We start from the raw sequence: 27,315 nt of genomic DNA, 5'->3' as shown, positions 1-27,315 counted from the left end.
AAAACCTCAAAAATACAATATTTTGGAAACCACGAGACTAACGGTTTCATATTTGAAGGTACTTAATCAAGCCTAGTAATGAGAATGGAGAAATGGGCCCATTTAGCACTGAATGTTCCTCACATAATAAAAGAAACTACTTACCCAAAGTTGGTCATCCATGCCTGGAGGATTCTTTTTGATAAAAGCACCATAGTATGTAGCAATATTCCGGTGATGAGAATATTTCTTCAACATGTTAATTTCTTGCTTGATTTCTTCCTCTTCATCCTAGAACAGTAAAGAATCTGTCATGAAAATCCATGGTCTATAGTGGAATTCCAGCCTTCAAACCATGGATATCGACTAAACTATGGTAAGTTCCTTCTTACGTCTTTTCTTTCATGGCGATAAAAGAGCATAATTATTTTATCTGACTAAAATGAAAAAGTTTACAAAACCACACAACGGTGGCCCAAAGGGGTCTTCTTTTAGTCCAGCTAACAGGCATTGCATGTAATCAGCTGGGGACGAAAAAGAAACCTGACTTCTTCACCTGGAGGAGATGAAGGTGGTCAGGCTGTTAGACAGTCCACACCAGGCCTCTGGAACTAGGCCCAATGAGCTACTATCACTGGTCACATCTGCTATGGGAAAGGTTCAGAAAAGCAAAAGAGAAAAACACAGGCTCTCGGATTTAAATTTGGTTAGGTTCATTTTCTTTGAAGCCTGCCTTTATTGAAGTGCCTGAGTGAAGGTGATGAAAGTCAGAAGGGAAAAGGAGCAAAGTAAGTTCTCAGGATCTGAGGAAGTTCACAAAGCAGGAGTACCCACATCACCTTCAGGAAACTCAACATAAAAAGGAAAGGGGAGATGTGGTGGGGCCCAGGATGTAAAAGGAGACAACTCCCCTACAGAGTTAGTTTCCTGATATTCAAGTTTCATTCATTTTGAGTTTCACCTTGGAATCTACCAAAATTCCTGGTGGAGAGTGTGTGTTCCCTCCTAATTTTATTTTACGGATGGGTACACATCAGTTGGACTGAGAAGTAAGTGTTTTAATTTGGAGGTTGTTGTAAAAGACTTCTGCCTCTAGATGATTATTTTAGATGCCGTCGTAAAAGGGGACTATTCCTCCATGTAAGATGTTACAGTACCATGATTGAAAGACCTGCCTGGTATGTCCCCTATCTGCACTGTCAGTCCCTCCCAGCTGCCTGGCCTCCTTCCAGTGTATCTGGGGCCTTCTGTAGTCTCCCACGTGTGATGTCTTCTTTCCTTCTTCTTTCTCTTCTTTTCTACACACCATTCCTGATTAAGTTGACACCCAGAGATGTCCTCCTGATTCTATCAAGCAATGTCCAGTTCCCCGACTAAATGTTGTCACAGCCCACTACTGTTCTTCATGCTGAGATGCAGCTCCCTGTGCCATAATCGCCCTGTTGCTTACTCTCTTCTCCATAGAAAGGCCTCTTCCACTTCAGATCTCAGTTCCCGAGTTCCTACTGGCCAAGCTGCCTGATCTAATAGTCTTGGTTCTAGCCACAGGAATTACCATGCATCTCCCTTTGCAGTACCTATCAGAAGTGCCACTCCTACAAGTCTGCAGCAACCATGTGCCCAGGAATCCTGCCTGTGTTTGTCTCTCTGTCCCATCTCAAGCACCCAGCAAAGTGCCTGTGAACAAAAATGAATACAAGAAAGAAGACCTGCAAAGGGTCCAACACTTAGAGCAAGACTAGTGATGTTCAAAGAAACAAACAGGAATAGAAGGAGGACAGTGGCAGAATGCTAACATTTCCTGACCAAACAAAAATAAGCGTTAGTGAAAGAAAATGAAGATTGCAAACCCAGGAGAACTAAAACATGTTACACACCACAAGACACAACTAAATCGAACACTAGGTGATCTCAAAATAGAACATATGATAGGGATGCTGAGCTAAGGAGGTGCATGTGGCCTCAGAACTGAGGAAGAGAGCTGAAGTCAGAGGAGCTGGGATGGTGGCTGAAGGCATTACTGGCACACTGCTGACCCATGCATCTTCCCTGCAGTAGTGGGAAACCGCCCACGCTTTCGCTGCAGGCCGACGGGAAGAATGACCTTCACATATCTTCCATTTGTGGAAGGGTCTGGGCAGCACACCACAAAAGCCTTACTACAGTGTGCATCAGCTATTTTAAACTCGCAGTGTGGAGCCAAATAATTGTGCATGAATGTGAGATGCAAACAGATGTACTTTGGGGAAGCCTAAGTAGAAGGGGAGAAAACCAACTTGAGGGTTTCTGTGGAGAGCACGGCCCCATCGCTGACAGCTGCTTTGATTAAAAAGGCAACTAAGTGAGGCACTGAAAGAAAGAGATCACTTTCTAACAGCAGCTGACAGTCTTGGCTTCAGTCATCCTTAGTGAGAAGGCAGGCAGGTTCCACAAGTACTTGCTTCCTGCCTCTTGGGTGCTCTGCAAGATGGTGGGTAATGTGCCCTAAAAAAGCTTACTGTATCATTAAGAAAATTAAGAGCTTATGAAAGAACCAAAAAATAGTGTAATTCAGTGTGGAATTAAGTCTACAATAAATAGTGTTGGAGGTCGCCATGAAGTCAGTACATTCTCCATCACTTTGCAAAGGTAAACTGAGGCAATTAGGAACATGCAGGAAATATATGCATTGATTTTGGGGTTAGAAAGATGGGGGGTTAGCATACGCATGGCTCTGGGTTTGATCACTAACACCGCAAAAAGAAAAAGAAAAAAAGAAAGATGGGAGTGGGAAGGTAGGCACATGTTGTAAGAGCTCAGGAAAGTAACCTACCTTTTTGGAGCCTAAGTTTTCTCATCTATATTGAAATACAGATATTATAAGTCCCAGTTTTTTGAGATAATTAAATAAGACGAAAGTTATAAAGTGTAATACAAAATAAATATCATTGTTAATGTTCTCAACTAAAGTAAATAAACAAATAAAAAGGTAGGAGAGCAGGAATGCTAGTCATTTGAATTTCAAGTTTAAATTGCATTGTTTCCAAACACAATTATGGAACATTGGGTCATGGTCATGTAGCTCCAAGAGTCAATTTTGATCTTGACCTTCTATGGCCCAGTAAGTGAGCATGCAATTTATCAGGGCTTCAGGGACCCTATTTATCCAGATTTCTAGTCCGAGGCACTAATGGCAGTTAGTGATTCAGTGAAATAGGGAGGATCTTACTAGAGATGACAAGAATTCATTTAACCATGACACAAATGGTCCAGCCAGTCACAATATGGCCCATTGAGGGAAATGAGTTAGAATGTTTCCAAGAGAACAACTGAGGCTAGAATTAGACTAAACAGTCTTAGAAGAAGAGTCATCTGCTATTGTGTAAGTATTCCTACAACTTAATTATTAGGCACAGGGACAAGATCACTGAGAAGCTACCTCATAACAAAAAATAGTGGAACCAAGTTGTCTGAAATTTAAAAAGAAGAGTAATTTTAATAAGCCAAGTCCAGTACTTTAGGAAGATCTATTACTTCAACCAAAAGACTTCAAAGTCAATTCTGATTTATTGTGTTAACTTTAGGCACGACATTTAAACTCTAATGTCAAGTTATTTTCAGCTGTAAATGGGAATAAGAAACCTGTTGAAGTCCCTCTGAGGCTTAGAAATGATGCAGTTCTTACTGAATTATAGCTTTAGAATCAACATAAAGGAGCTTTGAGGTTTCTTTTTTATTTGTTTGCCCTTAAGATCATGGGAATTTGTTTATTTTTTAGTATTGGTGGTAGATGGAGGGGAAAAAATGGCTGATATTTGACTGTCCCAAACAAAGGTGGCAGCTATTACTTTTCTTAAAATGGGGTTTGGCCACATGACTTGCTTTGACCAGCAGGACATTAACAAATGTCCTGCAGCAGAGACACGGGAGGCACTTGTGCTTTGGGGATGACCCTCTAGTGCTTACAAAAAATCCTTCCAGCATGTAGGAATTGGCCTCCAGAGGATGAGAAACTATGGAAAGAGATGGAAATTTTCAAATGCAAACAAACTGGTGATTCTAGGCCAGACTTTCAAGCTGGTGACAACCTCTGATGGCAATATGATGCTCAGACTATGTCCATAAAGTATAGCCAAAGCCAACTGGACATAATGTTCATTGTATATGTTGTATATGCACTATCTCATTTAATACTCAATATAGCTCTATGGTGTCAGTGTTTCCTTTTTAAAACATTTTGTATTTGTTCTGATTTGTTCTAGATGACAGTAGAATGCTTTTTGACACATTATATATAAATGCAGTGTGAATTCTCATTCATTCGGTGGTACATGATGTAGAGTTACAAAATCATATATGCACATAGGGTAATGATGTCTTTTTCATTCTACTATCATTCGTACCCCCATTCCTCCTCCCCTTCCTTTTCTCCCCTCTATCTAGCTGCAATCTCTTTATTCTCTCCCCACCCCTTAGTATGAATAAGCATTCACATAACAGAAAACATTCGGCCTTTGGTTCTTTGGGATTAGTTTATTTCACTTAACATAATATTCTCCAGTTCCATCCATTTACTGGCAAATGCCATAATTTCATCCTTCTTTAAGGCTGAGTAATATTCTTTAGTGTATATATACCACAGTTTCTTTATTCATTCATCTGTTGAAGGGCACCTAGGTTGGTTCCATAGTTTAGCTATTGTGAATTGAGGTGCTATAATCATCGATGCTGCATCACCGAAGTATGCTGTTTTTAAGTCCTTTGGGTATAAAGCTAGGAGTGGAATAACTGATGGTTCCATTGTAAGTTTTCGTAGGAATCCCCATACTGGTTTCCATAGTGGTTGCACCAATTTGCAGTCCAATCAGCAATGTATGAGTGTACCTTTTTCCCCACATCCTCACCAACATTTATTGTTGTTTGTGTTCTTGATAATTGCCATTTGATGTCAGTGTTTTCAATGATCTGATTTTACAAATGAGGAAAATGAGTCTCAGTTACTTCCCTAAATTCACTGTCAGACTCCAAAGCCAGTAACTCTATACAGAAAACTCCTATATAGAAGGGCAATTACCCACGATGTCTAAAACCAAAGAGCTCATATGAAGAGTTTAGGAGAGACTTAAATCAGGGGTGAAGAGAACCCTGACATTTGTGCTCCAGTTAAAAGAGCCTGTTAGCATACAACAGAACTTGTTTATGCTTAATTTCAAGGAATAAAAGATGGAGTTTTAAGTTTCATATCTATTATATAGGGAAACACACTCTAAGTACCCACAATATGCCAGAATTTAAAAATGGAATTAATCAGACATTTAATATTACTGTGTCCTATAACAAAATGTTTGCCCAACATTTAACTCTTGATCCATGGAACAAGAATAAACCTATGTTATTCCTATAACAATCCAAGGGACTGATCATCATTAAGTCCAGACTCGTAAATGCTTTACCCTATCAGTGTGCAAACTTGGGACACTGGCTAGAACTTTCTCTTTCATAGTAGCTGTTGCTGTTAGGCAGGAGTTTGTGTTAACATATCTATCATTCTAACCTTCAGCATTGACTGAATGTGACAAAAATGTGTAGATAATTTATTGTTCAAGGATCATAGAGGACCAGGATTTAAGGAGATCATCTCTATCACTCAGAAAGTGGTCTTAAATTTTTTTGTAATAATCTGTAGTAGTGAAATTCTTGATAGAAATTTTATTCAGGATGACAATCTATGGCAGACAAAAGCTAATTTTAAATCAATAAACATTCACTTTTATAGCTTTAATTGTATAATATTTGCTTACACAGTGACAAGAGATTGCTTTAGTGACTATAAAATTAGAATTTATAAAAGAAATTTAAAGTCATGTATTAGCTTCAATGTCAACTAATTTTTGGTTTTGTTTCAGTTTGAAGGCAAAGAGAAAAATCTCCATTTCCTGAGATAAGTAGTTGCAAATGGTAAAAGCTGTTTTTAGAGTTTACCTTGAAATTTCAGTAGGAACTTCATACTAAATGACATTCTGCATGTGAATGGGGTTACCTAGCATCCAAATTAAGAGGCAGGCATTTTCTAATGTAGTCAAAGTTAAACAAACAAAAAACAAAGTTAACAAACGATTTGAGGTCTGCTTTTTAAATCACAGTTTAATGTTAAAATACATATGAAAATTAAGCACCTGTGAATCACCAAAAATTCAAGGTAGGGTTATGTACCTGCAATCTATATTTTTACAAAGCTGAGAAACAAGCCCGGAGTGGCTCAATAAGTTGCCTAATTCTGCACCTCTTCAGTGCAGCATTGACAACTGAGGACTTTGCCATGAAATTCTGCAGGCAGCAATGGATTTGTTGTATGTATTCATCCTAAGCTTAATGAATTCATTAAACAAATATTTATTAAATGCCAACTCTATCCTAGGCATAATGCTCAGCACTAATAACATAGTAATATAACGATAAGCATAATAGATTCAAGCTTTGCCAAAATGAAACTTTCTGGAGTCTAGTGGGAGACAAAGATGTACAACAAAGAATGATATAGATGTATGCAAAATTACTACCATGAGACATATGTAGTAGCTGATCTCATTGGACCCAAGAATTGCGAGTTTGAGTTGAGTTCTGAATTCCATGTGGAAGTCATCCACTGAAGGATAGGAAAGAGAAAGCATGATATCTAAAATTGGGGAAGGAATCATTTTGCTCGGAGAAAACAGCACGTGCCAAGGCCCTGTAGCTGCAGGGGGATTGCATACAACTTTCTAAGATGGGTCATTGTGCCAGGGGAAGAAGAGGCCCAGTAACTAACAACAATGTGCCTTGCACACCATGTCTGACATATCTAATGCTTTGTAACTATATTTACTTTTTACACTAACTTTATCAAAGAAGTGATTTTATTCACATTTCTAGATGTGGAATAGAGAAAGTTAAGCAATATGCCCAGGGTAAGAGAACCATGAAGTGTCAAAACTAGAGCTCTGGAAGAGACTGATCATTGGGCCAACATTCACTCTCTTACTTAGAGGAATGCATAATGAAGTAGGATGTGTATCTTTTTCATACCAAAGCCTCTACTGAAGCATAAAAGAAAACCATGAATTAAATAAATAAAAAGATCTAAACTCAAGTGACCCAGAAGTAAACCAATTGTAACCCCAGGATGATGTCATTCATTTGGCTAAAGTCCACCAATAATGAGATAGCTTATATCCTCAAAGATCCTGAACCTACAATTCAGGTAACAGGCCACTGGGATTGGAATGAATTGTGTTTTCTAACAGCAAAAATAATGTAATTGATCATGTCTCCCTCTGTGACTTTGGTTATCAGGAAAAATAACTACCAAGTTATCTGAACACCCAAGGATTCCAAGCACACCAACTTCTTGAGCCAATTTCCTCATCTGCATGCTTCTGAACCTCACGAGGAACTGAGAGCTTTAAATAAAATCTTGACCAAATGTTTGGAGATATATGAACAAAAGTCACCAATGAGTACAAACACTATGATGCAAAAATATTTTCTGTGGTCTGCAATTTGGATTTTACTTTCATCTGGCTTTCAACTCTTTATATTTCATGTTTATATGTACATAATCATTTTGTGTAGCACCTACTATGGGCCAGGTTCTACATTAGCAAGCTCTGCAGGGGAGACCATGGTGGAACAAGCACAGCTTCTGTTCCTGGCTTTAGAGCTCATGGAAATCAGTAGGCTTTACACAATGGAGGACTTCTCATAAGGTCCAGACCAAAGAAGAGCTCAAGTCATCAGGAAGAAAGCCAAAATATTGACAAGGAAGTCAAGCCACAAAAACCAAACAAACCAACCCCACAAAACAATAAATTTCAATAAGAGAAAGCCCAGAAAAGAAAATGGACAGACCCAGGAGGTGGAGAAGTGCAGACAGCACAAAGGAGGGAATGGCCTCCAGAGAAGACCCCCAGTGTGGGTCACGGCGGAGGAACTCCTTTCCTGTAGTTCTGCATCTGAGCACCCAAGGATTCCAAGCACCCCAACTTCTTGAGCCAATTTCCTCATCTGCATGCTTCTGAACCTCACAAGGGACTGAGAGCTTTAAATAAAATTTTAACCAAATGTTTGGAGATATATGAACAAAAGGCACCAATGAGTACAAACCACTATGATGCAAAAATCTTTTTTTAAAACAAGTTCTCATCTTTATTAGTTTGGAGGTATGGATAGTAGCTCCCAGGGCCATGTGTTTGTGTTTAAGCAATCTCCCTAACATGTTAGCATACACACAGAACAAGCCCAATATCCAGGCCATACACTAGCACACACGAATGTGCAAAGACCCAGACACACACAAGCCACCAAAGGGGTATAAACTGCATGCAAGGTAAGGACAGATGCTGAAGTGTGCACAGAGTGGGCAGCTCAGTCTGCTCATTTTTAGAACTCTAGAAGCTTTCCAAGTTGTACATGGAGTACAGCATACATAGCTGAAGCACCGGAAATAGCCCCAAAGGTGCAGAGTATTACGGAGACAAAAAGACATTTTATCTTTGTTCTGTGAAAAGTTCTTATTTCTGTGCTTTATCCGAATGTTCCGCCTGCTAGACATGTCTACCTGAACAGCCCCAAAGGAGAAGTTCTGAGGTGGTCTCTACAAACGAGGAGTTCAGGAGAGGATTCCCAAGCTGTGTTGAACCCACCTGAGGGGCAGGCTCCCACCTGTGGAGAGCCCCCCTCCCCACCACTAACCAAGGTCTGCCCATGCTGTAAACCTCACCTAGGGGTCACTGTTATAGTGTAGATGTGAGATGTCCCCCAAAAGCTCATGTATGAGATAATGCAAGAAGGTTTAGGGGTGAAATATCTGGGTTATGAAAGCCTTAACCCAATCAGTGCATTAATCCCCTGACAGGGATTAACTGAGTGGTAACTGAAGGCAGGTAGGGTGTGGCGGGAGGAGGTGAGTCCCTTGGTGGGTGCCTTTGGGATTTATATTTTGTCCTTGTTGAGCAGAACTCGCTCTCTGCTTCCTGGTGCCATGTTCCCTGTGGCTTTCTTCTCCCATTCTTTGGTCATGATGTTTGCCTCATCCTCAGCCCTGAGGACCAGAGTTGGCCATCTATGGACGAAGACCTCTGAAACTGTGAGCCCCCAAATAAACATTTCCTCCTTCATGTCGGGTCTTTTGGTCCCAGCAGTGAAAAAGCTGACTAAAACAGTTGCTTTCTCAGAGAACATTTTCTGACCACCCAGCTAAGTTAGTTTTCTCTTCAAATTCTTCCTTGATCCTCTGTACACTCCTTGAAAGCAAACCAGAACTCTGATGAAGTTACTGTCTCACTGTCAAATGCTTTTCACACATGTTGAACAGAAGATTCCAGAAGATGGTGCCCATTTCTGTCTTGTTCATTTCTATCACCTTGGAGTTCAGCATTTTCATTCACTCATTTTCAATGAGTGAAAAGATGAAATCCTCTGATTCTGGTCTTCAGCTTTCCAGAGAGAATCTAGCCCTACTGTCTTTCCTGGATCCTTCCCGAGTACTTATATTTTATAGAGACATACTATTCAGGGTAGGACTAACAGCCCTGTGACTGAAATGGAGAGACAGACCAAGTCTATTTACACATATTAACAATTAACTCACACGGGTATGGCACGAAACATAGTTCTAAAGACCGGCTGCCACCATATATGTAGCTGCAGAGTTGCAATGGATACTCTAGAATCTCCTTCATTCCTAAGACCTGTCCCACTCAGTCAGTCTCTGTATCTCACCAAGACTCATCATTAAAACCTTGTATTAAGGACGTATTACTATATGTCAGACACTAGATAGCATGTCCCACTTTAGTCTCAGAACAAGCTTACCATATTTGTATACTCATCTAACACAAGAAAACTGAGAGAGGCTCAGAAAGGTAAAGAAATCTATGCAAAGTCATAATCAGTAAGGGGAAGAGTGGGATGTGAACCAGCTCTGCCAGAATCTGAAGGTCACGCTCTGGAGACTCCTCCCATCTCTTATCCTATGAGACCGCTGTGGTAAGTGTGGATACACCCTGCCAGACTGCACTTGAACTGTGCCTCTGCCATTTCCTCATGATGGGGCTTCGGTGAGTTGCTTTCAATTCCTCCTTTGTAAAATGGATATAATAACAATATTCCCTTGAGGGAAGTTGTTGGAAAGATCATATGAGTTAATACACACTGAACACTAAGAGCAATAGCACTTGGCATATAATAAGCACTCAATTGATGTTAGCCATTTTTATTTTGGCCATGGAAACTGCTGTTAGCATTAATAGTATCATTATGTGTTGTGCTACTATTCACTCCACGGAACTCCTTCCCATGGGAGGGATGAAACAAAAGTACTTGAAGCACTGTGTCCCCTTGACTCTACCAAATGACCCAGGAAGGGAAGATTTTTTTGTTGTTGTTGTTTTTGTCCAATTTTAGCAAACATCCACTAAGCCCTTTAACATAAGCAAAGGACCCTACGGAGGACAGGCTACTGGGAGAAGTCCACATCCTTACTCTTCAATAAGAGAAGGAGACGACTGCTCATGGGCTTCACCTACAACAATTCAGTAAGACAAAAGCCTGAACTCAAAAACAGGGCTTAAGACAGATCCTTCTAGCAGGCAAAACGCAACCATGTGACTCTGCTGCTGTTCAACCTCTGGCCCTGCACTGGCTGCCGCAGTGGTTTGGGGAAAAGGGCCAGTACTAAGGCCTCCTAACCCCAGTAAAGCAATCAAACAAACCAACCTGTATGTCTCTTTTACTTATTGGGTTTCCCCAAGACTATTTGATCAAAGTGGTGTATGGGAAAAAAAAATTGAAAACCTTGTAAACTCCTTGTTACAGTATTCATTTCTTTCATGACCTGGTCATGATTTGTCTGGATTTTTCTTGTATCAATTTCTTGTTGGCAGTTTTCAGCATCAAAACTAAGCGGTGTACGGCTTTCAGAACATGTTTCTTTAGCCTCCATGCCTTGGCACATCCTGTGTCCTTGGCCAGAAATTTATTTCCTTGGTTACTCTCCAGGGCTGACAGTAATGACTACCCTATCAAACCTGATAAGTAACCTTCTTTATGAGTTTTGTAACTTTATTGCAAAAGGTATAACTTTCCTTTAAAACATTTATAGTCAAGTTGTGTTATCATGAGCTCCTCTGCAGGCAAAGGATCATTTGTTCATCTTTAAATTTTCCTTGTCTGTCATTAGGTAGGTGTTTAGTAGATATTTGTTGAATAAACCAATCAAAAAGGAATCACACTAAATGAAACACTAAATACCACTCTATATTAATTGAAGGCCTATAGCAATGTGGCTGAGAGGATGAAGTTAAAATTCTCAGGCTGAAATATTCACCATACCCCAGAAGAACCATGTAACATGGAGCAAGATACTTAATATGTCCTGTTTCCACATCTCTAAAATGGGACTAATAACGGAACCCATTGTGTAGGTTGTTGAGGGGATTAAATGAATTCATGTACACGAAGTATTTCAAGAAGTTCTACTGTATAATAACCACTCCATCAATGTTAGCTATCATAATTATTATTTTTGTCTAGATATAAAAAAGTGGACAAGAGAGAATTTACTTAAGGACCAAATCTGATTTCTGCACACCCACACACCTGCCCACTCATTCCTGCAACAGTTCTCGGGATTTTCTCTGAGGGATGAGTTCTCCCTAACTCTTAGTCCCTGTGTAGATTCCAGAACCAGGCAGCTAACCCAAATCTGGCTAAAAAGAATCACAGACGGGTTCAGGGATGGGGACATGACCCAAGTGAGGCCACGGATACTCAGATTTGACACTTGTGCTGGGACTAATGACAATGAGGTCATGAGAACATGAGCCTGGAGCTGGGGGTGGGAAGAAAGCAGAGCCCAGAGATGGACAAAGACAAAATTTCCCATCATATCATGTGACTTCCTGGATCCTGCTGAATTTTTGTGAGCATGTGTTTGTTTGTTTTAATGTATACAAGCCAGTAAATTCCATTTCAGCTTCATCAGGTTGAGGAAAGTTTTGCCCCCCCCCCCCCGCCCCCACATACTCCAAAGTGTTCTGAGTAATGTAATCATAACCAGTAAACGTAAAGGTAAAAGCTTACAATGTCAAGTAATTATTTCACTAAGTCGTACTTTAGGTTTTCTTTGTAAAGGGACTAGCTGATTCAGGGATTTTTTTATTCAAATGAAAATGGGGATTAGTTAAAAGATTATTAAAGAACCACAGGCTCTTCACACTTGGTGTCCAGAAAAGAGTTAATACAAAATCCAGGAAAAGGATCTCTAACTCTGGGGTGTGTGGGCCTTCTTGAGGAGCTTATAGAAAAGACAGATTCAGAGGCTGCACCCTCTGCAGCAGGCTTAGGTATCTGAGTGTTTCCTGACCAGCACCCCTGAGGTTGGAAGTCTGATTCCTCTTAGCTGTTGTAGATAAATCTAGAGAACACAAATCCAGCAGGGAAGGAAGCTCCATAAAGCAATGAAATGAAGAGATTTTCATAATGATTTGGGGGAACTAAAAGAACTTCTAAACCAAGTCCAAGAGTAAGCAGTAATTCTGAAGCAAATGCCAACCAATTTGGAAGGGCCTCAGCTCTCAGGCTGGAAGGATAAAGGCACTGTATCCAATTCTCTCTGTGGCTGGTTTCTATAAAAAAAGGAAGTGACATTGAATAGCAACAATAATTTAAAAATTAATTTCAAGCTATGACTTCATAAATTTCATTAAAATAAACTATAGTAGTGTGTAGTAGGTCACAGCATACAATCAACAAAGATGATCTTTGAGAATTCATCTCAGTTTTTAACAGAGCAGCTATAATGAGCACAATTATGATAATTGGTAAGAAGCTTTTGCAGCATTCCATCGTACACAAAAGACAACGTGGAAAAATGGAGTTGCTTGTTTTACAAAGGCCCCACATGAATTTCACAAAGGAAATCTTATGTTGACTGTGATACGTAAGGGGATGATACAAAAGTCACCTGATGCCCATCAGACACCATGGACATAAGAGAACCATTTCCTGGTGTGTATCCATGTTTGCCTTTGTTCAAAATCAGTGGTTAAATAATAGTCAATAATGTCATTATCCCAGAAACTTCCCTGGCTTTCTGAACAGGGGTTTTCCAACAGAGTTGAACCCAAATACTATAAAGCATCCATTGTACATAATGGGTTGACACTCCCAGGCATGTAAAATGGTGTTAGTATTGTACCAGCCTTGGGAAAACTGAGAAAGTAACTCTCAAATAATTTTCTGTAGAATTTTGCTGTGTAATGAAACCCAGTTTAGAAGGGCTGACCTTCCTTAATCTGAACATACACACTCTAGGATAAACTATTGGGTGACTTTTTTTTTTTTTTAGCTCTAAGCAAGTGGTTCTCTGAACAATTTAAATCCTCACCAATAGAACCAGAAACTGGAAGAGTAATATTCAATGCTCTCAAGTCAAACTTTGTACATCAACAACATTGTGCACTGAGATGAATGATGTCAGTGAAACGCGAATGTAGTTCTGCAGAGCCACACAACAGAACTTAATCTACAGCATGAATGTCTTGGACTCCATCCACAGCCATTAGTTGTTAAACTGCCAAGCACATCTCATTATGTGGAGATCTGATTCAATCCAAGGAAAACACAGTAGTATGACTTCAGCAAAATTGCAAAACAAAGTCTGATATGTTCTGTGGTTGGGTTTTTGTTAAAGATTTATAAACTGATAATGGGTTTCAAGGCAAAGGCTTATAGTATCTGAATTTGATTTTGGTGTCAGACTCTGCTAAGTGAACTATCCCAAATGTCCACTCCCCCTTCATTTCTGACCTACAGAACTTATATTTTTAATAGGACACATTGGTAGACTAAAAAGACTACATTTCCCAAGCTCCTTTGCAACTAAATATAGTTAATGGAAACAGAAGCAAAGATGTTGTATCCAAGTAGAAAAGATTTCACCGGAATGGGCTCTTTCTGCATCCTTGAGTTCACCCACCTTTTTTTGTTTTTGCAGTCACAGAGTATGATCAATGGAAATCCAACAACCATCTTGAACCACAGAGTGATATTAAAAAGGGGAGCTTTGTGCTAGAATGACAGGGCAGAAAGATAAGCACTTCCTCTGCTCCACCACACTGCTGCCACACATCCCTGGACTGTCAACTTTCAGATCCCTTCGACATGAGAGAGTAAGACTCTTCTACATCCTTAACCCCCTGCCTCAAGTGGGAGAGCATAACCCTAATTAATATAACCCACATGCAATTTCTTTTCTAGTCAAGGCAAAGTGAATTCAAAACCTAATTGAGATTAAATATTTGAACTGATTTGTAACCTCTGCAACTGGAATAATGTACTTAAGATAAGCAAAAAGAAGTAGAAATTCAACCAAGTGGTAATATACATAGGAACAAAACTTTTTACTTTTATTAATTATTTTTTTTAATTTTCATTAATTATATCTAACTTCTTAAATATAATTTAAAGAGGAATTCAGATCAGTTAATAGCTAAGGAAAGAAAACCCAATGTGTGGTTTAATGAGAATTGGTGAAATTGGTATTGTGGTATGTAATCGCCATCTAACATATACTTATCAAAGGTAACAGACTGGGTCTGGAAAGCTTTGGTTTAAAGTCTGGCCTACAGACATACTGTGTGTTTTTCTTGTTTGTATCTTGGTTCTCAATACCTTTGTGTGACTCATTCACTCTGTGTCTACTTATATTGAGTATTCCACTTCTTGGCCAAAAGGGACTTTGGTGTTTTAGCTTTCATGTACAGCAGACAGATATCTCAGAAAAATCCTCAGGACAATAAAAATTATTAGCATGCTTTTGATGTCCAGTGAATCCTTTCAAGTCTGATTTTCACTCTGCACTCTTGAAAAGGCATTAAAATATTTTAAACAGATCTAGCAAACGGATTGAAAGCATTAGATTCATTTAAAATGAAACCTGCTCCTTAGATTGCTTTTGATCATCCAAGAAGACATCTTGTTTCAGTGTTATTCTATAATAAATAAAAATTTGTGGTTACATGATTATTTGGTCAAAAATGTTTGTTTTGGAAAATATTCGTGTTAAATATCCTACTAGGATTTTAGAGCTATCCAAGCTCTTGTCTACTCCAGTGTTAGGTAGACCTTTGGGGAAACTGTTAAGACCCATCTCGTCTGTGTAATCTCAGCATTATTCTTTTAATGCCTTGAAATCCTTGTTCTGCCTTCAAATGCAAATATCCATGGTTATGTTTATGCAAATTATTGGCACACATTATTCACTCTAACTACCTACAGCAGTAGGTACTGAATTTAATTAGAGTGATTTATCCATGGTCTCCTTAGTCTCTTGTTGCATACTCTATATGAGAAGCACAAGTGGGTAAGGATCTTAAATATTTAGAAAGATTATTTTAAATAATCTTTAATAAAACATTTTTTTTCTATCACTAGCTACTTTGTTAGAAATATATAGCTATTGAGACAATAAGGATACATTACCCCTGTGACATCCATGACCTTAATGGCTGCCAGCTGGCCCGTTTTGACATGACGACCCTGTAAAGAAAAAAAAAAAAAAGATTTAGTTCTCATGAGTAATATCAGCATTCTGTTCCAACCATAAAAAATTGCCAAGGTCAATGTTACTGTATGTCAATGGGGACACAAATTCGCTCACATACACACTTCAAATGTTGTGAAGATTCATTTCTGGTTAGTATTTATTTTGTAAAACATTCCTCATCATTTTGTCTTTTGGGGTTACTTTCACAGTGGGTATCAAATTAAATAAAAAGTGCAATGCTGAACAATTTGGTTCTGCTCCTCTCCAAAATGTAAGTAAGAGCTTGGGTGAGAGGTGGATTTATGTGGAAGGGGAGCCCAGCTTGGATGGAGGTCACGTGAATGTCCATCAGAAGAAACAAGTGGAGAAACTTTAGTTGCCCTGATTCTTAATATTAGATACTATAACAAAATCAGCTGTATTCAATTTTACTATAATTCACTTGAGATTGTTCATTTATCTTTATCTTAGAAGGGGATCTAAAATGAAATAGCAATTAATCATAGTAGTGGCCAAGACAGTGCTGAGCTTTAGCAACAGCTCCCCACAACTGGGCATCTTTGGACTTTGTAACAAAAACAAACGCGCAGCAGCCACACTGAGGAATCAGAAGAAAATAGCACAGCAGTGAAGAGCAAGGCAATCCCACAGTTTCTCTTTGCTCACTCCTTAAGGAAACTTGACGTGTACATCCAACTCTGATAACAGCAAAGATGATCAGATCCATTACTTGTAAACACATTTTATATATGGTTCCCCAAATACATTTTGTGTACTACAAATTGAGTATCCTTCATCAGAAATGCTTGTTTCAGATATTTTTCCCATATTTCAGAATATATGCATATATATATATAAATGAGATGGGATTCCAGTCTATACAGGAAATCCCTTTGTTTCCTGTATAGCTTCCACCCAGGTTGAAGGTAATTTTATGTATTTTTAGTGTGCCTGTGTCTTGATGGTGACAATCCCATGAGGTCAGGTGTGAAATTTTCCATTTGTGGCATCATGTTGGTGCTAAAAGTTCCAGATTTTGGAAAACTTGAGATTTTTGGAGTAGGGATCTCAATCTACAGTGCTATCAGGTAGTATATTATAGTTTCTAAGATCAGCTAGGTTCAAATCCCAGCTGCATGATCTACAAGTCCCTTCACCTTTTAAATCTCAGTTTTCTCATCGAAATAAAACCTTAATTGGAATTTCCCTGGTCCAAGCTGGGGCCTGATACCCAAGTCTCGTCAGCCCTGCCTCTCAAACTCTTTCCTGTGGGAGTGCTGGATGCACTTTTGCCAACATATAGTTTGAGAAACTCAGCACTCAGATTTTTAACTCTTTAAGATGCAGGGAGTCTTCTCTGAGTGAATAATTGGTTACAAGGGTAGAACAACCACCTTGCTCTTTCTAACAGCACCCTGAGACTGAGCAGAACTAGCTTACAGCAGTACTGGTCCAAGAAGCAAGGAGACAGAAAAGTAATCCACAATACACTTCAAATGCAAGGTCTGGGGTCGTCTGGGGCTTGAAATCAATAAAATATCTGCTATTTTTTGAACTTAGGGTATTTTTTTGTTGTTTCTTTTTTAGTAACCACTATGATTGTGAAAAAGAAAAGCATGTATTTTTTTTCCTCCATTTTAAATTTCACCTCCAAACTGAAATAATAGTTCTCCATGGATCTAACAGCAGAGAGAAGTCAGCGAGATCCTGCAGGTGGGGACAACAGCAGCCTCAACACAGTACCAGATCCAGGTATCCCCATGTGCTGGATTGGGAAGGCTTCGGAGTTATCAGAGCCTGATACTCATGGAGTGCCCAAGAACCCGCCCAGCATAAGCAGCCCTACATCACTGGAGGACATCAGACCAAATGAGGATCCAGATTGAGGCGGATCTGAAGGGAATGGCTAGGAGTAAACTGACCTTTAGGTCATCAGAAACCTGAAGCACAGTTGCAATTAGGAATTTTTAAGGAGGCAACCTGACAAAAACACAAATAAATTGAGGAGAACAGCCCCTAAGGTGCCTAACGATCCTGGCTTTTTACAGGTGACGCCAAAATCTCACAGCTAACGAGGCCTGTCTCCCAGGACGCCTTCACCTCTATCCACTTCTGCCATCTGGCTCCTGACAAACCCTCACTGGTGAAATTTTAAAATGATTATTTTAAACAAATTTTTCATATTTTACTTGAATTACACACTGAACTGTTCATCTTTTGCTTCACATCAGAGTTTTTTAAACTTCTTGCTCTATTTGGGGGCAAGGTACTGAGGGAGGATGTTATATCACGAGCGAATATAAAGTACATGTTGCTCTCAATTTTAATTTATTTCCACTTACAAAGAGAAATTAAAAATACGAACATAGATAGTATCTAAATTTGAATCTAAAATACCTGTTCAACTAAGGACTAAAAAATAAATTATAGAAATAAAAAAAATCACTAGACAAGAGTTTAAAAAAAATATCTCCACAAAAATAGGAGGACATGTTTTGTCAGAGTGCAGTTGCTGAGTTCATTCATTCTTTCTTTTTTTTCTTTTCCTTTTTGTACCAAGGATAAAACCCAGGGAAATTCTACCACTGAGCCACATCCCAGCCCTTTTTACTTTTTATTTTGAGACAGGGTCTTGCTAAGTTACTGAAGCTGGCCTCGAACTTGTAATTTTCCTGCCTCCTCAGCCTCTCAAGTCACTGGGATATTACAGGTGTGTGCCATCACTCCCAGCTCCAAGTCATTTCTTTTCTTTTTTCTTGGTACCAGGGATTAAACCCAGGGGTGCTTAACCACTGAGCCACATCACCAGCAGTTTTTTTATTTTTCATTTTGAGACAGGGTCTCACTAAAATGCGGAGGCTGGCCTCAGACTTGCAGTCCTTTTGCCTCCGCCTCCTGAGTCACTGGGATAACAGGCCTGTGCCACTCCTGAGTCATTTCTGAATAAAAGCATAAACTAAGATTTATTTTCCTCCTGAAATAATCAATATTAACAAAAGTTAATAAACCAACTAAATCTATAAAAAAAAAAAAAACTGACCCAAAATCTAGTGTCAGATAATATCCTAAAGCATAAAAAGTCTGTCCACAAGAAAGAAGGAAGAATGGTACCCCATGGGAAAAAGCAGATCAGGTGGGGTCATGGGTGCTGGGAGCCCGGGCCAGTCTGATTCTCAGACATGCTCGCAAACACACTTGTCTCTCCTTCTCTTTTCTTCCACCTCACTTTGAGGTTAAGAACTACACCTATTTCAGTTCCATATAAAATAATTCAACATCAAGGTAAAAATCCAACTCACTCAGGTAGTACAGTACGTTAGCCCTTCCTTTATCTCCTCCGAAAATGAATGCAAGAGAAAAACAGCGGTTTTGTCTGAAAAAGGCACATAACCCTCACCTGTGTTATTGCTGCTATTTTCTAAGAAACAGCAAGACAGCTCTCGAGCTGCTAGCCTGAGGCCAGGCTGGAAGGGAGCACGCTTTCATTTCTAGGTCACCGAAATATATTTGTTTCTAGCAGAGTACACAAGCCAAAGTGAGTTCATTGAAAATGCAGACAGTCCCCCCACCATCTCCACACCCCTGTCCAAGGACTGGCATGCAGGCAGAGTGGCTCATTCTTCAAATTTGGCTTAGAGTTAATCTCACCTTTACTGAGGCAGTCTGCAATTTCCTACTTGCAAAAAAGTGCACTACCTTTGAGCTTCGCAGCATCTTATGCTAACCCCATTGATCTGAGTGCCCGTGATATTTTTCAAAATGTTCATGACCAGAACTATGAAAATACATCAAACCAAATTGAGGACCTGGGGGAGTAATTCATGCTAGTGCTTGCCTAGCATGCATGAGGCCCTGGGTTTGATCCCCAGCACCATAAAACAAAACAAAACAAAATAGTGTAAAACATGTAGTAATGGCAGCTGTTGCTTCATTAATCAATTGTTCTGGCTACATCCATCTATATCAGTGTCTATCTGTCTACCAATCATTGAGGCTGGGACGCACCATCCAGATTCTCCATTACAGACTGAAGCACCTCAATCAGGTCTCTCTCTCTGGGACATACTCCCGAGGGCATGCTCCCTCCTGGAGACAGCTGAGAAAGAATGACAACTTGGAAAAGAACAGAAATGAAGAATGAGACTGAGAATGTCAGAGGCAGACAGAGCCAGGAGATATTCAGAAGGCCAAAGCAGCAGGACTTGAGATTGGGTACATATTTCCCCCATGCCTCTCATACTGCATGGCACAGAAGGGACTCAGGGAAATATCTGCTAAATAGCAGACTGAATGAAGGAGTGGGATTTGAGGATTGCGTTTGGGTTCCTGATATCGTCCACATGTCCACTTTGGTTTCCCTCACCCCTTACATTTCTATCCAGCCCCCGACACAGTGCCTGGGACCAGATAGGGTGAGATTATAAGCAGGGTTTACAATCATTTTGTCCATAAATAAGAAAGTGAAAGATGAATTTCAGTGGATGAAGATCTTTTAAACTCTACAGAGAAACCAATTTCCTTTTTTTTCTCCATAGATCACAGGGAAACTAGAAATTAGCTTTAGCTCAGCTGCACCTCTGAGCTGTACAGACGAGAGCAAAGGTGAATTCTGGCTTTTCACTACCCATCAAGATGAAAGCTTAAAGGCACCTATCTGGATGCTTTCAGGAATGCAACTTTGCTTTGAGAAAACATGTCTGGAGGCAGAGAGAGGTAGACAAGATAACTTTATGGAAAGATTCCAAAAATCCTTACGATTAAGAACATGAATGTTCACCGAACACACTTGGCACAGGGTCTACTCCCAGGGTTTCCCCAGGTCAGAGGAAGCCTCTGTGCTTCCTTGGCCAGCCCGTGCCTTCTACTGGTAGCTTAAAACAGTCTGCTGGGCATGTCTGCAGAACTGCGATCCAGCTGCTTCGGCTCCCAGACGGTGGCACGGGGAAGCGAGGTACTGACATGGGGCCGTTCCCACGCAACCGCTCCTACCCTGGCACCGTCGCTGTGAATTCCTCCGCCTGGCACCTCTGAGTGGCAGAGAATGGATAGTTTTCAAGACTGTTCATCGGTGGGCCAGCTGAGAGCTCAGGCTTCCTCACAGACGCAAGGTGGGAACAAGAGGTTGCTTCATTTCCCTTTGTGGCAGTCTTGGTGGCTGCCAGCCGGGCTCAGTTTATAAATCAAAATGGATGCAAATCATATAGTCACAATTTTTAGCAGACAACGGTTAATGTATGCAGATTCCATGGCAGGGAGCCTAGTGCCTGCACCCAAGAAAGGCACGCACAGCTGAAGTGACAGCCGTGGTGAGGCAGATGAGCTAAGGGGTGGCCGGAGCTGGGAAAGCAAGGAGAACCAGTCTCTGGGCCATGGCCTCAAGCCAAGAACACATTCCCAGTGACCTCCTCGCACCCAAAAAATAAGCACAAATCAGAGATGTACCAGCTCTTGTCTAATTTAGGTCACAGAATCACCACATCATGTGGCCTCTCATTCTGGGAGAACCCAACCCTCTGGACATGGGGTTCAAAGGATGGGGACAGAACATGCTCAAGCAGCCAACTCTTCAGTCTCCTCAAATAGTCTGTTCCTTCCCACGGGCACAATAGTCTTCTCTGTCCCCCAAGTCAGGGGTGGCATCCAGGGACAGAAACAGCATTTTAAAGCCTTGGGACCTGGACCCCAGTCCAAGATGAAGTGTATAATCAAAAGAGGAACAAATATAAGAACCCTGTGGTGAGTTGGGTTTTTTCTCCCCCCAGACAACAAGAGGCATTCAAATTAAGCAGGAATCTTTTATTTTAAAAAATTTGGGTGTCAAAATTAATGGAATGTTCTTAATTTTTAAAACTTAACAATAGTTAATAGCCTTCTGTCAGTTCCCAGTGGTTGTTTTTGGTTTTCTACTGTGGGTGATTGAATAAGATTTTCATACTCCGAAATCTTGTAGTCCAGAAAGAAGCATTTTAGAAGTACATGGATATAGTAATGGTAGTGGGGTCAGTGACTCTCTTCAGACACAAAGATGGTCTGTTCTTGATGCGAACTGTAAAGAGTGACATGTGAAAGGGCTTAGCCCTCAACAGCTTGCACTAGCCTGTGTGTCTTGCACAGAAACCAACTTCTCTGCTTTGGGCCTTAAGATGCAGTGAGTGTCTCAGGCCACTGCCCTGCACACAATTGAAGGGGAAGCTTCTCAAAGGCAGGGCCTCTGCCTGACATCTGTTTGATCCTCTGACCTTCCTGAGGAAGCTTTTTTAACCTGCAGGTGTTAAATGATGCTTGGAAACATGCAAGTTTGTAGGCCTAGTAAGCCCTTTAGGTTGCCACAAATCACAATGTGCAGACTCCAATGATCCGTCAGAAGAAGATCCAGCTGGAAGAAGCCTGATAAAGCTTGCAGGGAGACTACTTCGACTATTCCTTAAAGAAAAGGGGACCAGAGAAGAGCTCAAATACCTTAACTGGAGGGGAAAACCTGCAGCATCTGACTTGTTTTGCTCCACAAGGTTTTGTTTTTGTTTTCTTTTCCAAGTGTTAACTAACAAATGCAAGTAGGCCCTGGGGACCTCAGTGGCCATTAGCACTGCGCATTTCATAATCTCACTGGTTTCCCTGAGGACAGGGTCAGGCAGAGAAAGTCACTACAGGAGAAAAGCAAGACTAGACAATGCCTGCCCAAGCCCTCCACCTCTGGCTCCCTTTTCCTCAGACATTGCTAACTGGAGGCCAGAGGACCCACTGCTCATTTTTTAAGATGTCTAATCAATGGCTCCTCTGTGGAGTGCTGCACAAGGCAGCTCCCCTCAGGAGCTCTGGCAGGCCCTCCGCTTACTCCATACCACCTCCCCGCTGCAGATTAAAAAGATATATTATGTCTTTTTCCCTTGGCCCTGCGCAGGTCTGCCAACTGACAGGGCTACATTTCACTGCACCTACAGTAAGGCTTCAACATGAAGCTAGCCACCCGCAGACAGGAGCCGCAGCAGTAAGATCAGGGCTTCAAGTCCAGTGCAGTTCGCAAAGAAAAGGACCACAGTGTTCCCAGCTGTCATTCTTGGAGCCATAGGAACACAAATGGGGATCCATTTGACTCTTTATCGGGGCTGCTGGTGCATAAACCCTCTCCCACAGTGTCCTCAAACCGCCAGAAGTTTTAATTAAAACAAAAGAAATGTCAAACAGGAAAGCACTGGAATATAATTAGGGCCCACCACACCTCAAGTAATACGGGGGTGGTGGGGGGAGACAAGTAATGAAAGGAAAGCTTTCATGTTCTTACTGAATCCCTGCTCTGTTGCTGACACAAAAATCAATCTCGGTAGGCTTTAGTTGTATCTGAGCAGGAACACGAGCGACAGATGAAATTTAGTGAGCAATTTACTGGAGTCATAATGATTCCCAATGGAAGAAAAAAAAAAAGACTATGATGAGCACTCCTAACCAAATGTCTCCTCAATAAGAAACTGTATGTGTGCATTATAGAATCTATATTATATATATGGGAGAGGGGTTAAGACTCATCTATGTTTTATTCTTTAAAAAAATATATAAACTTGACATCACACCCTATAAAACATGGTTTTCAACAGGGTAATTGTGCCCTCCAGGGGACATCTGACAATGTCTAGAGACATCTGACTGCTATGACTGGTGCTACTGGCATCTAGTGCTACTGGCATCTAGTGCGTAGAGGCCAGGGATGCTAGGAAAACTTCCGTAATGCTCAGAATACCCCCTTCCTCCAACAAAGAATTATTGTACACAAAATGTCAATGGGATCAAGTTGAAAAAACCCTGTTTTAAGAGAATTTGACGTTTAATGGGTGCCCTGTGGATGCAGAATGCTATGCTAGTGTCTCTAATATTACAAAGATGAAAAGGTAAGGCCTTGCCCTCAGGGGATTTCTCACAGGTAGGAGGAGAGACAGGGTGGATGGGAACAGCATTGTTCTTTCTTTGCTTAGTAGAATTAAATATATATATATATGAAAGGAATACTTCTGAAATCCCAAATATCTACGTAGAGTTTTTAGAACGCAGGTAATATTAACACTAATGTATCGGCACCTGAGACCACTTTCCTTCTGGCTTTTTTCATGTAATAGGGCAATTCTAAGATCTTCACTATCATTAAGTAGCATATTCTAGTTTTTTTTAAAAATGCAGTAAAGTAGCATTAGGACTAAACGGAATTTGGTTTATGATATTTGGACACAGAGGTACCATTTCTGCTAATTATATTAATTTTTGAAAGTCTGTCCTTTTAAAAAGTTGTCCTATTATTGCTTTTCAACAATATTTAGATCTTTGTAATAAAAGTGCGCATGTGTGTATGCATTCCATCCTCTCAAACACTTATGGTTTTTAACTATTGGCAGCTTGAGGCAGGAATAAAATAATTGTGTTTAAAATATAAATCATGATGAACTTAAAATAGATGATCAATTATAAGAAGATAGCAGTATTTGCCTTTATTCAATGGAAGGTCTTCATGCGCAAGGATATGGGAATCTTGCAATTGCTGTACAAGATCTGTTTCCAATAAATAAGGGAAGTAGAATCATAGCTTTATAGAAAGAATAAGATGAGCAACATTATTCTATATCACTGACAACCATCACCACCTTTGAGGTACTTAAGGATTAAAGAACCCAAGCTTCCTGAACACAGGCAAAGAATATACAAATATGGATCCCTCGCTGTGTTTGGGAGGATCACTTCAGCTGCAATAGAAATCTCTGCTGAAAATCTCTCCCCCTGATGGATGTCTTCCTGTCCTCACAGGCTGCACCAGCAATTGTGCTTTCTGAGCAAAGACCTGAATGTTGTTTTTTGGGTAGGAATGCAAGAGGACATAAAGGACATCAGAAAACAGAAAGTTGTTTTTAAAGGCAGGTGGCACTTATATATTCATATTCTTTCAAAGTGGATGGCCATCATAGATGACAGTGATTGGTCAGCAAACACACCCATCCCGGGGGAAGCTAGTCTCTGAGAGCAAGGATACAAGTGCTTCATGGGACACCTCTATCTTCCCCTCCAGGACAATAATTCTAAAAACACTTTTGTCTGAAATCTTAAAAGTGGATGAAATGTGATGATACCCTGAGAAAGAATGAGGACTCTTTTAAATAAATAAGACATGCCCCCCAGCTCTGGGCAGGCCTGAACGGGAGGTAGCTGGTGAGTTAGAAAACGTATTGATTTGCAGCTAAATTTAGCTGCAATCTACCAGTGCTGTGGCAGGTAGCTTCCCCTCCAGGAGGGTGAGGTTTCCCTGACTCCAGTGCAATTCTCTACACCATGCCTTCACGCCTCCAGCCTAGGTTTCCTGCTCAGAGATTATTAAGAAGAGTGGGGAGAGCATCTTCCTGGTTCTTTGGACAATCTTCTCAAGCAGTTTATTTCACACAGGCGTAGAGACAATCATGGATCTGTAGATAGTGTTTTGTAGACCCATTAAAGAGGACTGGAGGTTAAGAGGAAAGAATTTGGGGGAGCTATGAGATACATTTGGATGCTTTAGTGGGTCTAGAGTTACTTGGGGTCTACAGTTTATCTGTAAAATACACATAAAATTATTAGCTCTCTAGTGTGTAGTAAGGATTAAATCAGTATCTGTAGAAACACTTGGTAGAATGCCTGGGTAAAAGATGGAGATGCTGCAGTGTTTAGTATATTGTGAGGTCTATTTCTGATCTCTTCTGCTGTTCCCATCCCTTCTTATTCACCACACTGAAGACCCTGAACCCTGTTGCCTTCCTCCTTCTCCTCCAAGGTGCCATGGGGACTTTACTCCTCTTCCTTCTGTTGTACCTGCTTGCTCACTTCTTAGATCTTGACCCCAAATGTCACCTTCTCCAAGAATCCTTCCTTAGACACCATATATAAATTTTCAACTCCATCTTAATTTTGACTACTCCCTTTCCCTGCATTAGGATCATCTAACAAACTCTACATCTTATTTATTTATTTATCCTGTGCATCAGGTATTCCCTGCTGTAGGAAAGAGTATCTTGAGGTCAGGGGCTTCTTGTTGTCTTGTTCACTATTCCATTTTCAGGAGCAGCTCGGTGCCCATGCATGTGCTGTGTGATGAACTCCCGACCTCTTTGCAGACCCGATTTTCTAAGGCCCTCTGTTCTCTTTTGGGAAAAAAAAAAAAAAGCACCTCCTTGAAAAAATAACAACTCTGATGGAACAAGTCCTGTCATCAGAGAAGAAATCTGAAGCTCAAAGAAATAAGTTTTTCATAGGTCATATTTTCTTTTCATAATGGCCCTGTATCAAAGTAAATGGAGTAAGAACATATTGTTTTCCTCTTTTTGTTCTATTTAAGTTCTCTCTAAAGCTCAAAGGATAAATTAAAATACTTGATAAGCACAATATATTTTCTAACCAGGAAGATTTATTTTTGCAAAAATGTGATTGTTATTTAAATGTTAAAAACACAGATACTGAAGAGTACTGAAAAGTAATAGACACAGTAGGAAGTAGTGGTGATTCCACCTCTGAATTAAATTTCTGCCAGCAACAGCCAACAGATCAAGCTTACTGGTAACAAAGAAGCATGTCGCTTTGCTTTCAGAACCAAAAAAAAAAAAAAAAAAAAAAGTTGATAACCCTTTCTTGACCCAAATGGAAAGAAGAGTTAAAAAACTTTCTTAAACCTCGCAGACCTCACCCAGCTAAGGTCACCTGCATGGAAGCAGGAAGCACTGGCTTGCCTTCCTCCATCCTCACCTTCCTCATTTCCGGCTGTGGCACAGGGGCAAGCCTGTGGTTAAAGACTAGAAAACAGAATCTCCTCTCTGAAAATACCAAACCTAATTTCAAGCTAGTCTTCAGCACCTGATTTCAGTCACCTTGGGCATCAGGTACTTGCCTACCATTCAGTAGAGCAAACCTGAATTTCTCTAGCATTTAACTTAGACATTTTTATATTTGCAACATTAATGGTTTATTTTTTTTTTTTTGGTGGTTTCTATCTTCAAATAGAAAAGACACTAAGAAGATAAAAATGGTGCTCATTTAAGCAAAATAACCAAACTGTGGGTCTTCAATTATTAAAAGGTACCTTATGCTATCCCAAAAACTCCTAACCAGAAAATCTTGACATAATAACAAATAAGTGAGAGTAATTTGATACCAATAATAAAATATACTAATATATTAAGTATTGATGGACATTCAACAGTTTATAGATTTGATTGTTTAAAAACATGCCTATTGTGCACATATGATGCTTTTTAAGGACTGTATTATACTTTTTAAACATTATATTTCTGACTTATATTTTTGAAAATCTTTCTGAGAAAAAATATTTCAGAAAACAAATTTGGAAGGCAAGAAAAATCTGTGAAAGATAAATGCAGAGGAGCTAAAAGAGTAAAAATACACATTCTATTTAGAATTTGATCAGTTTTCAATTTTTCAATAAAGCTCTAGGCAAAACTCCTTAACTTTTCATGGATTTCATAAAGAAGACAAATGGAAATACTTGCTGTGCCTTTTTCTCTTACAAGACTAAGATGCAAACAGCAATGAATAGGCAGAATGAGTTCTTATGGCCCACCTTATTGAGTTAACATTTCATTTTTGTTGTTCAAGATAAATTCCAATGCAGTTGCCTAACCTTGACAATTCCTGTCCAGGAGTTCACAGCATATCATAAATACAATCAGTACTACTCCTCTATTAAGGAAAACAGCAGACGATAAAACAGTTCCAAAAGGGTGTCATTTCTATACTGAAGTGGATTTCAATAC

The 27,315-nt window shown here is 40.0% G+C and overlaps 1 protein-coding gene across 7 annotated transcripts in view; it reads right to left on the bottom strand.

Moving 5' to 3' along the window:
* The window catches only part of Tnik (TRAF2 and NCK interacting kinase), a 383,074-nt gene that overhangs the window by 141,962 nt on the left and 213,797 nt on the right, over nt 1–27,315 (bottom strand). For all 7 annotated transcript variants that reach the window (XM_015494269.2, XM_048814298.1, XM_048814300.1 and 4 more), the window contains exons 3-4: nt 15,481–15,537; nt 145–270 (exon numbers count right to left, since the gene is read on the bottom strand). In XM_015494269.2, coding sequence (XP_015349755.2) covers nt 145–270; nt 15,481–15,537 — 183 coding nt within the window. The remainder of the gene's footprint in view (nt 1–144; nt 271–15,480; nt 15,538–27,315) is intronic.

Source organism: Marmota marmota, unplaced genomic scaffold, assembly GCF_001458135.2.
Source record: "Marmota marmota marmota unplaced genomic scaffold, marMar, whole genome shotgun sequence".
Classification (NCBI taxonomy): domain Eukaryota; kingdom Metazoa; phylum Chordata; class Mammalia; order Rodentia; family Sciuridae; genus Marmota; species Marmota marmota.
Note: the sequence above shows the minus strand (reverse complement) of the source record. Positions and strands in the feature narration are given on the sequence as shown.